Raw genomic sequence first — 13,302 nt, 5'->3', positions numbered from 1 at the left:
TTCTCACAAAAGAAAGTTCAAGCCAGGATCCCCAAGAAAGCTGGAATGCTATGTGCAGATTTTCTATAAATCTTATTTTGCCTTGGTCAATCTGAACAGTGAATCAGATATTTGACAATTGGTCGATTGCTGTGTTTACAACCACGGTGAAAAGCATTGGCATATCACCCTTCTCTACTCTAAACATCTAAAGTTTAACACCTTCTTTATTATAGACATAGGTAAACACACGCATATATTCACTCTGAATGGCGTGTGAGCCCTTTCCTCAAGACCAACAACAATCTGAACGGCAGATCATACAACTTAATTGACACTCTCTGTACTAGGAGTAAAAAGTGCAACTTGAACAGCCAGTCTCGTGATACTAAACTGCCTAGTCACTGAATGTACTTCTTCTAAAGTTATCGATAGGAAAAAATAAATTTGTATAATAGATGGAGAAGTATTCAATTAAAAGCTCAAGATACAGACGACTGGCGAAATCTAACCGAGGCCCTAGGCATAGGAGGTGAAGATGAATAAATGAATAAAACAAAATCTGCATTAATTATGGACCTTAATGTATTGAATATTTATAGAATAATGGAATGGAGACTAAAATGCATTAAATCATAACAAAATTTGCCCAAAGTAATATCTTTTATCCAGTTATTTTATAGCCTCAGGTGGTAAATGAAACGATATGTATGTATCTTTACTAAGAAATGGATCAAATACTTTGAGTTATCCTATTCTAAAGGAAAAGTAAACAATAACTCTGACAATATGGAAGCAATAAATGAAATTCAAATAAATCTCCAAAACCTTTTATTGCATATAAAAGAACGTTATCCTTTTTAAAACTATGTGTAGACATTAAGAAATAATATACTCGTAAACTATATGAATCATTATGCTTAGAAACACTTTCGGTGAACAATGCCTGGACCTGACTCGTCGTATTCCTCCTTGGTGATCCACAAGGCCTGGAAGGTGGACAGAGATCCAAGGATGGAACCACCGATCCAGACGGAGTACTTCCTCTCAGGGGGAGCAATGATCTTGACCTTGATGGTGGATGGTGAAAGAGCAGTGACTTCCTTCTGCATCCTGTCAGCAATACCAGCATACATGGTGGAGCCACCAGACATGACGATGTTGGCCAAAAGGTCCTTCCTGATATCAATGTCACACCTCATGATGGAGTTGTGGACGACCTCATGAACACCAGCAGATTCCATACCAAGGAAGGAAGGCTGGAAGATGGACTCAGGAGCACGGAAACGCTCATTACCGATGGTGATGACCTGACCATCAGGAAGTTCGTAGGACTTGTCGATGGAGGAGGAAGCAGCAGCAGTGTTCATCTCATTCTCGAAGTCCAGGGCAATATAACAGAGCTTTTCCTTGATGTCACGGACAATCTCAAGCTCAGCGGTGGTGGTGAAGGAGTAGCCACGCTCAGTCATGATCTTCATCAAGTATCTGGTGATGTCACGACCAGCCAAGTCCAGACGGAGGATGGCATGGGGAAGAGCGAAACCTTCATAAACGGGCACCATGTGGGAGACACCATCACCAGAGTCGCAAACCTCACCAGTGGTACGACCAGAGGCGTAGAGGGAGAGCACAGCCTGAATGCAAATGTAAGTGGCAGGCATGTTGAATGACTCAAACATGATCTGAACCATCTTCTCACGGTTGGCCTTGGGGTTGAGGGGAGCCTCAGTCAACATTGTTGGAGACTCTTCAGGGGCAACACGGAGCTCATTGTAAAAGGTGTGGTACCAGACCTTCTCCATGTCGTCCCAGTTGGTGATGATACCATGTTCGATGGGGTACTTGAGGGTGAGGATACCTCTCTTGCTCTGAGCCTCATCACCGACGTAGGCGTCCTTTTGACCCATACCGACCATCACACCCTGGTGACGGGCACGGCCAACGATGGAGGGAAAGACAGCTCGAGGAGCGTCATCACCGGCGAAGCCTGCCTTGACAAGACCGGAGCCATTGTCACAAATAAGAGTCGCCGCCTCTTCGTCGTCACACATGGTGGTGGTTGGTTATGGAGTCAAGTAATTGTCTGAAATGAAATGCAGCCATATTTAAGCATGGTTCATGAATAGAGAGAGAGAGAGAGAGAGAGAGAGAGAGAGAGAGAGAGAGAGAGAGAGAGAGAGAGAGAGAGAGAACTCAAAATAAGAAGGGGGAATAGATTGAACGTACTGCTCTCAATTCGAAATATAATTTCTGTTATGAATTACAGTAACAATTCGAAGAATTTTCAACTAGTAAAAAAAAGTTTTTCTGTTCGTTAATAATTTCCGATACAGTTAGGATTTACCTAGTATATGTTTGAAAGTAGAAAATGAAGTTACTCTTTGGGATACTTAAACCACTAAAAAGGGAATTGTGAGAAAGCCCATTTGTTAAAAAGTAATACAGCAAAGAACCTAACTGGCTCATAAAATTACAGTTCTTTCAGATGAGTTCTGAATGCGAGTGATCAGAGATTGATGACTATATAAAATTCTTTGGAAGCTCTTCATTTGCAACATATGTACAGTAGACTGAAAATTATATTTCGCCGCTCAGAGATTGAAAATAATTGTAAAGAGAGAGAGAGAGAGAGAGAGAGAGAGAGAGAGAGAGAGAGAGAGAGAGAGAGAGAGAGAGAGAGTGAGAGAGAGAACATAAAATTAGGAGGAATAGATTTAACGTACTGCTTTCAATTCCAAATATCTTTTTTGCTGTGAATTACAATAACAATTCGAACAATTTTCAACTAGTAAAAAAGAGTTTTTCAGTTCGATATATAATTTCCGATACAGTTAGGATTTAACTAATGAATGTTTGAAAGCAGAAAATGAAGTTACTCTTTAAGATTCTTATACCACTAAAAATGAATTGTGAGAAAGGCCCATCTGTTAAATAGCAATACAGCAAAGAACCTAACTGGCTCATAAAATTACAGTTCTTTCAGATAAGTTTTGAATGCAAGTGATCAAGATGAAATTGATCAAAACGACTGTATAAAATTCTTTGGAAGCTCTTCATTTGCAACATATGTACAGTAGACTGAAAATTATATTTTCCGCTCAAAGATTCAAAATAATTGTAGAAGAGAGAGATAGAGAGAGAGAGAGAGAGAGAGAGAGAGAGAGAGAGAGAGAGAGAGAGAGAGAGAGAGAGAGAGAGAGAGAGAGAAACGAAAGCATCTTTAAAATTAGTAGGAGGTTGGTGCAGGACTATCGATTTACCAATATATCTAAATGCTGGTATAAATGCTATGGTGTTTAGAAGAGACTATTTCGCGGTTTTTACAAACTTTTGAAAGTACGCTAAACTAATGCTCAAATAATTCCCAATGCTTTAATGATTCTATGAAAATGCCTTTGCATAAACATGCAAATAACAAGAAAAAATACACATATAACCGAAGAAATAAAATTTCCATTACACACACACACACACACATATATATATATATATATATATATATATATATATATATATGAAAATACAGCCCATATATTCCGAGGATTAAACGTTATTCTTTGTTTGATACTTGAATAACTTGATGTGATGCATCATTGAGTAAAATGACAGCATTAAAAGTTGAGAATCCTAATTACTAACTGACTTACGTTCTTTGTAATTTTTCAATCGGGGATAACTTGAATTCGAAAAGTGAATGGAATTAACTTACGAAAAAAAAGGCTTTTCTACCTTTAAAAATAAATATTGGTGTAGTAATAATTTCCACATCTCTTTTAGTTAACTATCTAATTCAAACTATAAATTGCTATATCACAAATCCATCCAACTTATTAAGGAAAAATAGGTAAAAAGTAGTCACACTATCACATCTTGACACAGTAAAACAGATTTTTGGTAGATAGATGTCCATTTCCGATGGACACTATGTACTTCGGCTAAATAGAATCTGACACAATCTTTTTTTCTGGCTTCAGAACACATTAAAACTCTCCCCGAACGTTCACCTACCCTGCTCGAGCCCTGTAGACTAAGAGTATCAAGAAAAAACCTTGTCTTTATATACAGATTCCTGGGAGATTTAATTCCACATGCTTGATCACTTTCTTACTCGCCTGTGCCAAACCAATGACCAAAACCAGAAATAACCCCCGTAGGACCAATTTTGTTTAGGATGAGGAATGTCAAGAACGTGTCTCATTCGTCTGTTAAATTTGGCTAAACTCAAACCAAAAGCAAAATACTTGGCCTGCTCTAATCACTAATGAGAGGCAACGTGCGTTTGTGTTGCGTGTGCGTTAACTATTATAAGATTCAGATAACTGGGTAGAATGATGAGGCATCTCGCTGGGTCTGTGAATGTCTTCAAATTCAGTACAAATCCAAAGGGAAAAATAAATTGTAGAAGATTAGAATACATAAATGAATATTTATCAAGGAGTATCATAAATCTTGTTATTTTATTAATTTTCTTTGGAAAAGAAATGCTAAGCATGTCTTCCATTTTTATCTTTATTAAAAACAGGGTGATTAAAACAGTCGTATAAAATATAAACCGTTTAACGGATTACTATAATTCTCAAAATGATTACAGTTGTTAATACTGTACCCCAGTAACAAATGAAATTAAGTTAAAAGTGATGCGTGAAATGGTCTATACAAAGAGATTCACAAAAAATAATGAATGGTATTTTTGGATGAGAATCATTTTCAAGTCTAGGGGTGGAATGAAAACTCTGTTACCAGTGACATGGAGATGAGATAGGGAAAAATTACCAAGTAGGAAACTGTGGCATGTAAGACAGGTTTTAGCACCATCAAACTGATAAAAATAGATTTTCCAGGTAAGAATCTTGAAAACAATTGGCACTGAAAAACAATAAACAATAAAAATGTTATTTAAGATTTGGCAGATATAATGAACGAAAAGAATGAAAAAAATGGACAAGAAACTCTAAATTGGGTATCATCACATAATCACCTTCATATTCAGGGATAAAGAAGGTAAATACCACGTACCAAATAAAATGAATGAAAGAGGATGAAAATCCACATGTACAAGGGCAGATGAAGCACTGCCACTAAATTTTCAGATAACTCAACTAAAGAAGGATGCACTATCTACGTTTCCTATAACACTTCAACTGTCATGACACTCATCAAAAAGTCATTAAATGTAACACACATTTCCATTCTACTATCATTTCACTGACGTGTCATCTATTTTTAGGCCAATACCAGCCCTATCAACACAAGACACTGAATGTAAACATGCAATTGTCTCTCTTATGTGATCCCTGAGACCTTGAAAATACTTTGCATCAATTGCCACCAAGGCTCACCGATTCGTCTATCGTATCCACTAACGATCACTACACTGACCTAAACTCATCTTTCCATACTGCCATAGTGACATTCCTGCGCCAAGATTCAACTACACATCAAGGGCATAACCTGTTCAAGCAGCAAAGCCAACTAAGTCCTCGCTGCAATTCCTGACCACACCTTACCACCAGTCATTCCTCCATGAGCAGTAGACAAGATTTGTCAGCTTTTTCAACTACCATTGGGGGATCAAAGGCCATTAATGGCCCTTATAAATATGATCAATATTGCCTACCTTCAGCCTGCTACAGATAGTTCTCATGAAGTTGCCTACTTGGAGCCTTTTGGGAATTATGCCTGCCAGAACCAGTGCGATACACCTTTCCTGATGTCAATGTCTTTTCTATGAAAGAGGTGACGATCAGAGTCAACGCACTTAAGAACAATCACCTCCCCCATCAAGAATTCTATTAAACTCCACTCCTAACAAAGAGGAGAACCATACAATGCTGACAGATGTGAATACTGTGGAACATTACCGCCATCATTGTGTACCTTTGGTGCCAAGTAAGAGGCATTCTTGAATCATTGCATCACTCCTGACGGCGTTCATCCCATCCCTGAGAAGGTATCAACGGTACAGAAGTTCCCCAAACCATCGACTCTGAATGTGCTTTAGGAGGCCTTGTGTATGGTGAACTACTACCACCGGTTCCTGCTAGCCATACTGCTAGTCATCTCCTCTACTCTTGGCCCCTTTATGACTCCCTCAAGGGCCAGTCAAAAAACCTGAAGTGGGATTCCCTTCAGAAGGGACATCGCTGTTGGGATGATATTCTAACAAATGATCAATGGATCGCATTGCTCATTGCCCACCTTCAGAAGAAAACTTTTCTAGGCGGAATCCAGCTACTCTAGCTTCAACCACAAACTACTGGCGGTGTATTTGGCTATCTGTCCCATCCACAACTTCTTAGAGGGCATGTCTTTCGTCATTCACACCGGCCGAATGGTCCCTTATTCACACCTTAATTCGATAGTCCAATGCCTGGTCCACCTATAAATTCTGACATCTCTCTGCCATTTCTAAATATACCTATACCACATCCCCGGTAGACTGAATCCCATTGCCGATGTCCTTTCCAGAAACAAGCTGGCTGCAGTATATCTGGAAATGTTGGGAAAACTTCACCCTCGATGAGTCCAATGCCACCCTCTCTGTGATGTCTGCACAGGTAGGGCAAGGCCGTGGATAACTGCCCTCATGCACCGATAGGAGTTTCAACTGATTTATAGCCTTTCACACCCTTTCAGCCAATCTACTGCACAGCTACTGAAGTCGAATTTTACATGGCATGGCATTACTAAAAATGTCAAGGAGGGTCCACACCTATATTTCATGTTAAACTTGTGAAGTCCTTCGACACAAGGATTTGGGTGTAAGCACTTTTTATCACCCCTAGCGTAGTTTTGCCCACATTCCTGTTGATATGGTTGGCACCCTACCCATGTCCCAAGGACAGCGTTAATTTTCACAGTCACGGATCGCTCCACATGATGGCCTGAAGCCATCCCCATGCAAGATGCAACAGCTGCCCCAAGTACTGCTGCCTTACTTAGAGAATGGAGATCAAGATTTGGCATCCCACAAAATATTACTTCTGACAGGGGTGCTACTTTCCCTTCTCAATTGCATGCTTTCCCTATCATCTTACATGAGACTACAGCTTTCAACCCCGCTGCCAACAGAATGATGGAACATTGCCATGGAATCCTCAAAGCAGTTTTGATGTCCTATTGCAATGACTCTAGCTGGTTTCCACACCTACCCTGGACCCTCCTCAGACTGAGGATCACTCCCAAGAATGCCATAGGTGTATTAGAAATTGAAATGGTATATGGTGACCCATTGGCCTTCCCCGCAGAATTTTTCCTGCCCGCCACCTCAAATAATCTCCAGCATCTATATTACCCTGTGTCGGAAAATTTACCACCTGCCATCATACTTACAATTCCCAACAAAGAAGCAAAAAGTGAAAGCCCTACATGCCACAACATATGTCTTTGTGTGCACCGACACTTGCAAGCTACTGCTTATGCCCCCATATACGGGTCCATTCTTTGTCATCCTTCGAACTCTGAAAACTTCACTCTGACAACTTTACTCTTCAACGTTCGTGGTAAAAAGGATTGGATAACCCTTGACAACCTAAAACCTAAGTGGCTCTAGGCCAGGTCCCACTCTTTAAAATACTTGTCTGCTCCGGGGGGGCTGGGGGATGTGTAATACATGTACAGCAAGCAAAGCCCATATAAATAAAGAAAGATGCCCTATCTACATTTTCTTTAACACTACAACTGTCCTCGGATTCTACATCAAAAAGTAGTTAAATGTAATAAACTAATTTAAACTCTATTATCATTCTGCTATCATCTTATCTATTTTTATGCCAATCTCAAGCATAAAGAAAGAAAAATGTTGAATGTAAACATGCACTTGCCATCCTTATGTGACCATCGAGTAAGAGGGAAGAGTAGTCATACCTCTGGTGAGAGGGGGCGTGTGTCTGTGTGCGTGCATAGCTATCTAAATATTTAGCCATCATTCTAGAGAGTTGCATACACTAGTATTGTGGTGGCCTATTGAAAGCACCCCTGTCTGGCGCTCACTGGACTGGGCTTCGAGTCCCGCTCAAACTCGATAGTTCCTTTAGTGTCTGCAACCTCACCATCCTTGTAAGCTGAGGATGGGGGGGGGGAGAGATTTCTGGGTGCGTATGGATCTACATACTGAGTCATCAACCACCATTGCCAGATACTAGCTTGGGTGGAGAGGGGGCTTAGTTGCTGATCATATGTATATATGCTCAGCCTCTAGGACAATGTCACTGTCCCTTGCCTCTGCCATTCATGAGCGGCCTTTAAAACGTTAAATAGTCTTTTGTTACAAATCCTAGCTAATATCTACCAGTCAGGTAACAGCAGCAATAATAATGTTTTCCATCAACACAATATGAAATACAAATTTTTAAATGTAAGTCTATTATAAGAAAAAGAATAGCTATCAATATATATTCATTATTTATTATACACTACTCTTTTCCTTTTATTTAAATTCTATAAAAATCAGTAATCACCCATTCTCTTTACTTGTGAATAATGAAAATAATAAGCAATCTTGGGCTGGCATTCTTTATTCCCTTGCGTTTCTTTCAGAAGACAAGGGAAACAGGAATTGTCTGCAGTGAATTAACCACAAGCTATATCACCGCCCCCCCACAAAAACAAGGGGGGGAGGACCTGACTTACTCTTATAATAAAGCATAAAAATACATGAAACCTACATGGCTAGTAAGAAATCATAGTGGGCTTATATAATGAAGAATATGACACACGTTATATACTGTAGCATAGCAGATAATGTTGAAACTTATAAGACTTTGCTTGGAGTATAGTAGTTGTCAAAGAAAGTTGTTTTTAGTTGTATGGAGGTAATAGATTTTCTATAAAAGATAAATAACAAAAAGAAATTAAGTAAAAAATTGATAGTGAAACCAGGTAAAGAACACATTACTTTCCATAACCCTTTATTGTATACAAAAATACGATAATAAAATGAAATTATGGAATGACATCATTTTCAATAATGTTGTCAATAATATACTGATTTTATATTTAGAAGCACTTGCGGTGGACAATGCCGGGGCCAGATTCGTCGTATTCCTCCTTGGTGATCCACAAGGCCTGGAAGGTGGACAGAGAACCAAGGATGGAACCACCGATCCAGACGGAGTACTTCCTCTCAGGGGGAGCGATGATCTTGATCTTGATGGTGGATGGAGAAAGAGCAGTGACTTCCTTCTGCATTCTGTCAGCAATACCAGCATACATGGTGGTACCACCAGACATGACAATGTTGGCCAAAAGGTCCTTCCTGATGTCAATGTCGCACCTCATGATGGAGTTGTGGACGACTTCATGAACACCAGAAGATTCCATACCAAGGAAGGAAGGCTGGAAGAGAGACTCGGGGGCACGGAAACGCTCGTTGCCGATGGTGATGACCTGACCGTCAGGGAGTTCATAGGACTTGTCAATGGAGGAAGAAGCAGCAGCAGTGTTCATCTCACTCTCGAAGTCCAGGGCAATGTAGCAAAGCTTCTCCTTGATGTCACGGACGATCTCACGTTCAGCGGTGGTGGTGAAAGAGTAGCCACGCTCAGTCATGATCTTCATCAAGTAGTTGGTGATGTCACGACCAGCCAAGTCCAGACGGAGGATAGCATGGGGAAGAGCGAAACCTTCATAGACGGGCACCATGTGGGAGACACCATCACCAGAGTCGCAAACCTCACCAGTGGTACGACCAGAGGCATAGAGAGAGAGCACAGCCTGGATGCAAATGTAAGTGGCGGGCATGTTGAAGGACTCGAACATGATCTGAGTCATCTTCTCACGGTTGGCCTTTGGATTGAGGGGAGCCTCAGTGAGCATGGTGGGGCACTCCTCAGGGGCAACACGGAGCTCATTGTAGAAGGTGTGGTACCAGACCTTCTCCATGTCGTCCCAGTTGGTGATGATGCCATGCTCAATGGGGTACTTGAGGGTGAGGATACCACGCTTGCTCTGAGCCTCATCGCCGACATAGGCGTCCTTCTGACCCATACCGACCATCACACCCTGGTGACGAGCGCGGCCAACGATGGAGGGGAAGACAGCTCGGGGAGCGTCATCACCGGCGAAGCCAGCCTTGACAAGACCGGAGCCATTGTCGCAGATCAGTACCGCGGCCTCTTCTTCGTCACACATGGTGGTGGTTGGTTATGGAGTCGATTACTATCCTGAAATTAAATAAAAAATAAAATGACGTGCTTCAATATCCTTAATACTTACAGATAACCTCCCTACAGTCTCATTTTTCATTCAATGTTTAATTATTACTCATCCAGTATATAATAAATTTTCTCACTTAAAATCATAAGTGAAAAGTGCCTTTTTTATGTAGTTGATGTTTTAACTAATCCATACTTTTAGTTTTGTTATATATTGGATTTTCCTGTAGTCTCATTTAACTCTGCTCGAATTTGATTATAAAGCGGGGAGGATTAAGATCCCAAAAAGTTTTAAATAACAAGGTTATTCAATTGGAAAAAAAAAAAATTTTAATGTGGAAAGATTAGACCCAAAAGTAAGATATTAATCTATAAAGTAAGAAATCAGAAAACAAATTAAGAAAGATGGTTTTAATGCTAAAAAAAGTTTTTTCGTCTTCTTTTAGGAATACTAAATAAATGTGGGAAATAAGAATCATTTTTACTATTAGGCATTCAAACTCAAACTCGCTGCCACAAATACGGTTCCCGACTAAAAAGTGATGAGAGATAAGTAATGTGACAAAAGAAATAACGAGTAAATCAATCTAACGATCTGATCAACAGTGGAAATGATATAAGAAGAGCAGAAGATATTAGCCAACTAAACTTCCACATTTTTTTCTAAAAGTGCTATCGTCATTACACTGAATTTTTTAAAACAGTTGAGATAAAAGTTAAGCGGTGGATTAGATATAAGTAAATTATATAATGAGTCTGTTTCTTAAATATCGCCTAGTAAATCATTATAGCTGTTTCATTTATGTTAACTTCCATCAAAGTCATACAATTTCCATTGCATAATTACCATCCCTTATCATATCGGATATTCTCAAATTTCACTGATTTCTTTTTATACTCGAGTGATTCGACAATGGATTTTGCAAATAAATTCTTAACTGATCCTAGAATAAATTATCAACAATTGCAAAGCGCAATTGTACAAAACGGCCTAATTAATGTTATAGAATATATCAAGACTCTTTCGTAAATTGTGAAAATCAAAACCGTAACTATTCTTTCTCTAAATGTTTCTTAGATTGCATTTATTATAGCTTTCTGGGTATCCTTTGCAAAAGAAATAAAACCGTAAATTTAACAACGGCCTAATAAATGTTATAGAGTCAAGAGACTTTCGTAAATTGTGAAAATCAAAAGAGAAACTATTCTCTCTCTAAATGTTTCTTACATTACATTTATCACAGCTATCTGGGTATTCTGTACAAACAGAATAAATCTGTAAATCTAAAAAGGGCCTGATAAATGTTATAGAATCAAGATACTTTCACAAATTGTGAAAATCAAAACAGTAGCTATTTTTTCTCAAAACGTTTTTTAGATAACATTTATTAAATCGAAAAAATCCTAACACGTAATTTAGGAGACCCTACTTGAAAAATCCTTCTGGTAGTAACATGAAGCAGATCGCGTGAGACCACGGGTAATATTAGCGTCTTGACCAGCCCGTAAAGCAAAAAATAAAAGTACCACTCAACACTGTGAACTGAACCTTAACGCAATGACACATTGGAGCTCGGTCTCAAAATACGACAAGCACAGCACAAAGACAGGCGCCCACACACGGAACATACGCGAGAGGGGAACTCGCTTTCATATTGTCTGAACAGGTACTCCTTTCTTCCTCTTCCTTCACTACTCTCATTTGAGATGCTACCTACCCTGCTTGAATCCTGTGAAGACTAAGACAGCCAAGTATCGTGTTCCTCTTTTTATACCAAGACGACTGAGGCTTATTCACGATTTACTACGGTTTTTTTTTTTCTTTCTTATTTTTCTTATCTTAGGAACCAGCGCCAAGTGAAAAACGGGGGGTGGGGTGGGGTAGGCTAGATTACCAAAGCATGGATGCTTAGAAGTATCTTCTCTTTGGTAACAGAATCCTCGGAACTCGGACTCTCGTTGCTTCTAAATGTTTGTTTTCTTTTTTTCTTTTTTTCATATTTCTTCGTTCGTCTCGCTTTCAATCTTTCCTTGCAAATTAGCCATTGAACTTCAGTGGATGGGAAATCCGACATTTACTACCACACCTGAATCATATGGTAATTACCTGCCCCGCTAATTCATATAAAATTCCTCCTTTGAATTAACTTTAAACTCGGAAGGGTTTTACAGAATATTTTGGTCTTATTTTCTCACATTTTAATCATACATACATATACCAAGGCACTTCCCCCAATTTTGGGGGGTAGCCGACATCAAACAAATGAAACAAAAATTTTAATAATTTCTAATAATAAATATTATTTTTCTATTAGCGTGTAAGAAAATTTAGTAAGCAACAAATGCTATTAGTTTTTGCTAGTAGGGAGTAATGCTGAAGAATATGTCAAGTGTGATTTATAATAATTGTTTCAATTATCCGTCCAACATAAACGCGATACCCCTCTTTTACTTCAAAATTCTCTGTTCTATCTTGGCTACAATTTCCAACAGTAAATAAGCAATCCCATGATAATTTTTTGAAATAGTTACGTCTTGGTATCACGAGATAATCCATCATTAAATGAAACCACTATATTATCAGTATCTACTATCAAGGGTTATGGCGGCCTATTGGAAGCGTTCTTGCCTGGCGAATTACTAGACTGGGGTTAGAGTCCAGCTGAAGCTCAATAATTTTTTTGTAATGTCTGTAACGTCACCATACCTGCCGAGTCATCAGCAGCCAGTGCCTGGCCCTCGTCCTTGCTTGGATGGAGAGGGTGCTTATGCGCTGGTCATATATATGTATGGTCAGTCTTTACGGCATTGTCCTGCTACGACATTGTCACTGTCCCTTGCCCCTGCCATTCATGATCGACCTTCAACCCCGCCAATTATAAGCTCGTTAGTATTTCTTCCTGCATTACACATATCATTTATTAAATACACAATTCGTTAAATAAATGCATACGGAATATCTCAAGTTTTAATCATCATAGAAAATATATTTCCTTGTATCAGATGATTATCTAACCTATCTCAACATTAGGTCTATAGGTAATCAAAAAGTCGAAAAAATATAGACGTCAGCGTGACATTTCAAAGGTTAAAGAAGTGTAATATTTAACGACTCTCTTACAGTGATTGGCTACAAACACCGTCCCCTCCTTGAGACCCACATACT

The 13,302-nt window shown here is 39.2% G+C and overlaps 3 protein-coding genes across 3 annotated transcripts; 1 reads left to right on the top strand and 2 right to left on the bottom strand.

Annotated features, from left to right (window-relative positions):
• Nucleotides 1–761: 761 nt before the first annotated feature.
• LOC137653248 (actin, alpha cardiac muscle 2-like) lies at nt 762–2,090 on the bottom strand. The gene has a single exon (XM_068386618.1). The coding sequence runs from the start codon at nt 2,031–2,033 to the stop codon at nt 900–902; it is 1,134 nt and encodes a 377-aa protein (XP_068242719.1). The 5' UTR covers nt 2,034–2,090; the 3' UTR covers nt 762–899.
• Nucleotides 2,091–6,880: 4,790 nt separating this feature from the next.
• On the top strand, nt 6,881–7,534 carry LOC137652946 (uncharacterized). Its single transcript, XM_068386340.1, has one exon. It carries the CDS (start codon nt 6,881–6,883, stop codon nt 7,532–7,534), a length of 654 nt encoding a protein of 217 aa, XP_068242441.1.
• Nucleotides 7,535–8,878: 1,344 nt separating this feature from the next.
• Nucleotides 8,879–10,168, bottom strand: LOC137653675 (actin-2, muscle-specific-like). The gene has a single exon (XM_068387253.1). The coding sequence runs from the start codon at nt 10,111–10,113 to the stop codon at nt 8,980–8,982; it is 1,134 nt and encodes a 377-aa protein (XP_068243354.1). The 5' UTR covers nt 10,114–10,168; the 3' UTR covers nt 8,879–8,979.
• Between the last annotated feature and the right edge of the window lie 3,134 nt (nt 10,169–13,302).

The sequence above is a fragment of the Palaemon carinicauda genome, chromosome 14, assembly GCF_036898095.1.
Source record: "Palaemon carinicauda isolate YSFRI2023 chromosome 14, ASM3689809v2, whole genome shotgun sequence".
In the NCBI taxonomy this organism is placed as follows: domain Eukaryota; kingdom Metazoa; phylum Arthropoda; class Malacostraca; order Decapoda; family Palaemonidae; genus Palaemon; species Palaemon carinicauda.
This window is presented reverse-complemented; position numbering and strand designations above follow the sequence as displayed.

Excerpts from the sequence above, each read along its gene's own strand:
- LOC137653248 (XM_068386618.1), bottom strand. The coding sequence starts at position 2,033 with ATGTGTGACGACGAAGAGGCGGCGACTCTTATTTGTGACAATGGCTCC.
- LOC137652946 (XM_068386340.1), top strand. The coding sequence starts at position 6,881 with ATGCAAGATGCAACAGCTGCCCCAAGTACTGCTGCCTTACTTAGAGAA.
- LOC137653675 (XM_068387253.1), bottom strand. The coding sequence starts at position 10,113 with ATGTGTGACGAAGAAGAGGCCGCGGTACTGATCTGCGACAATGGCTCC.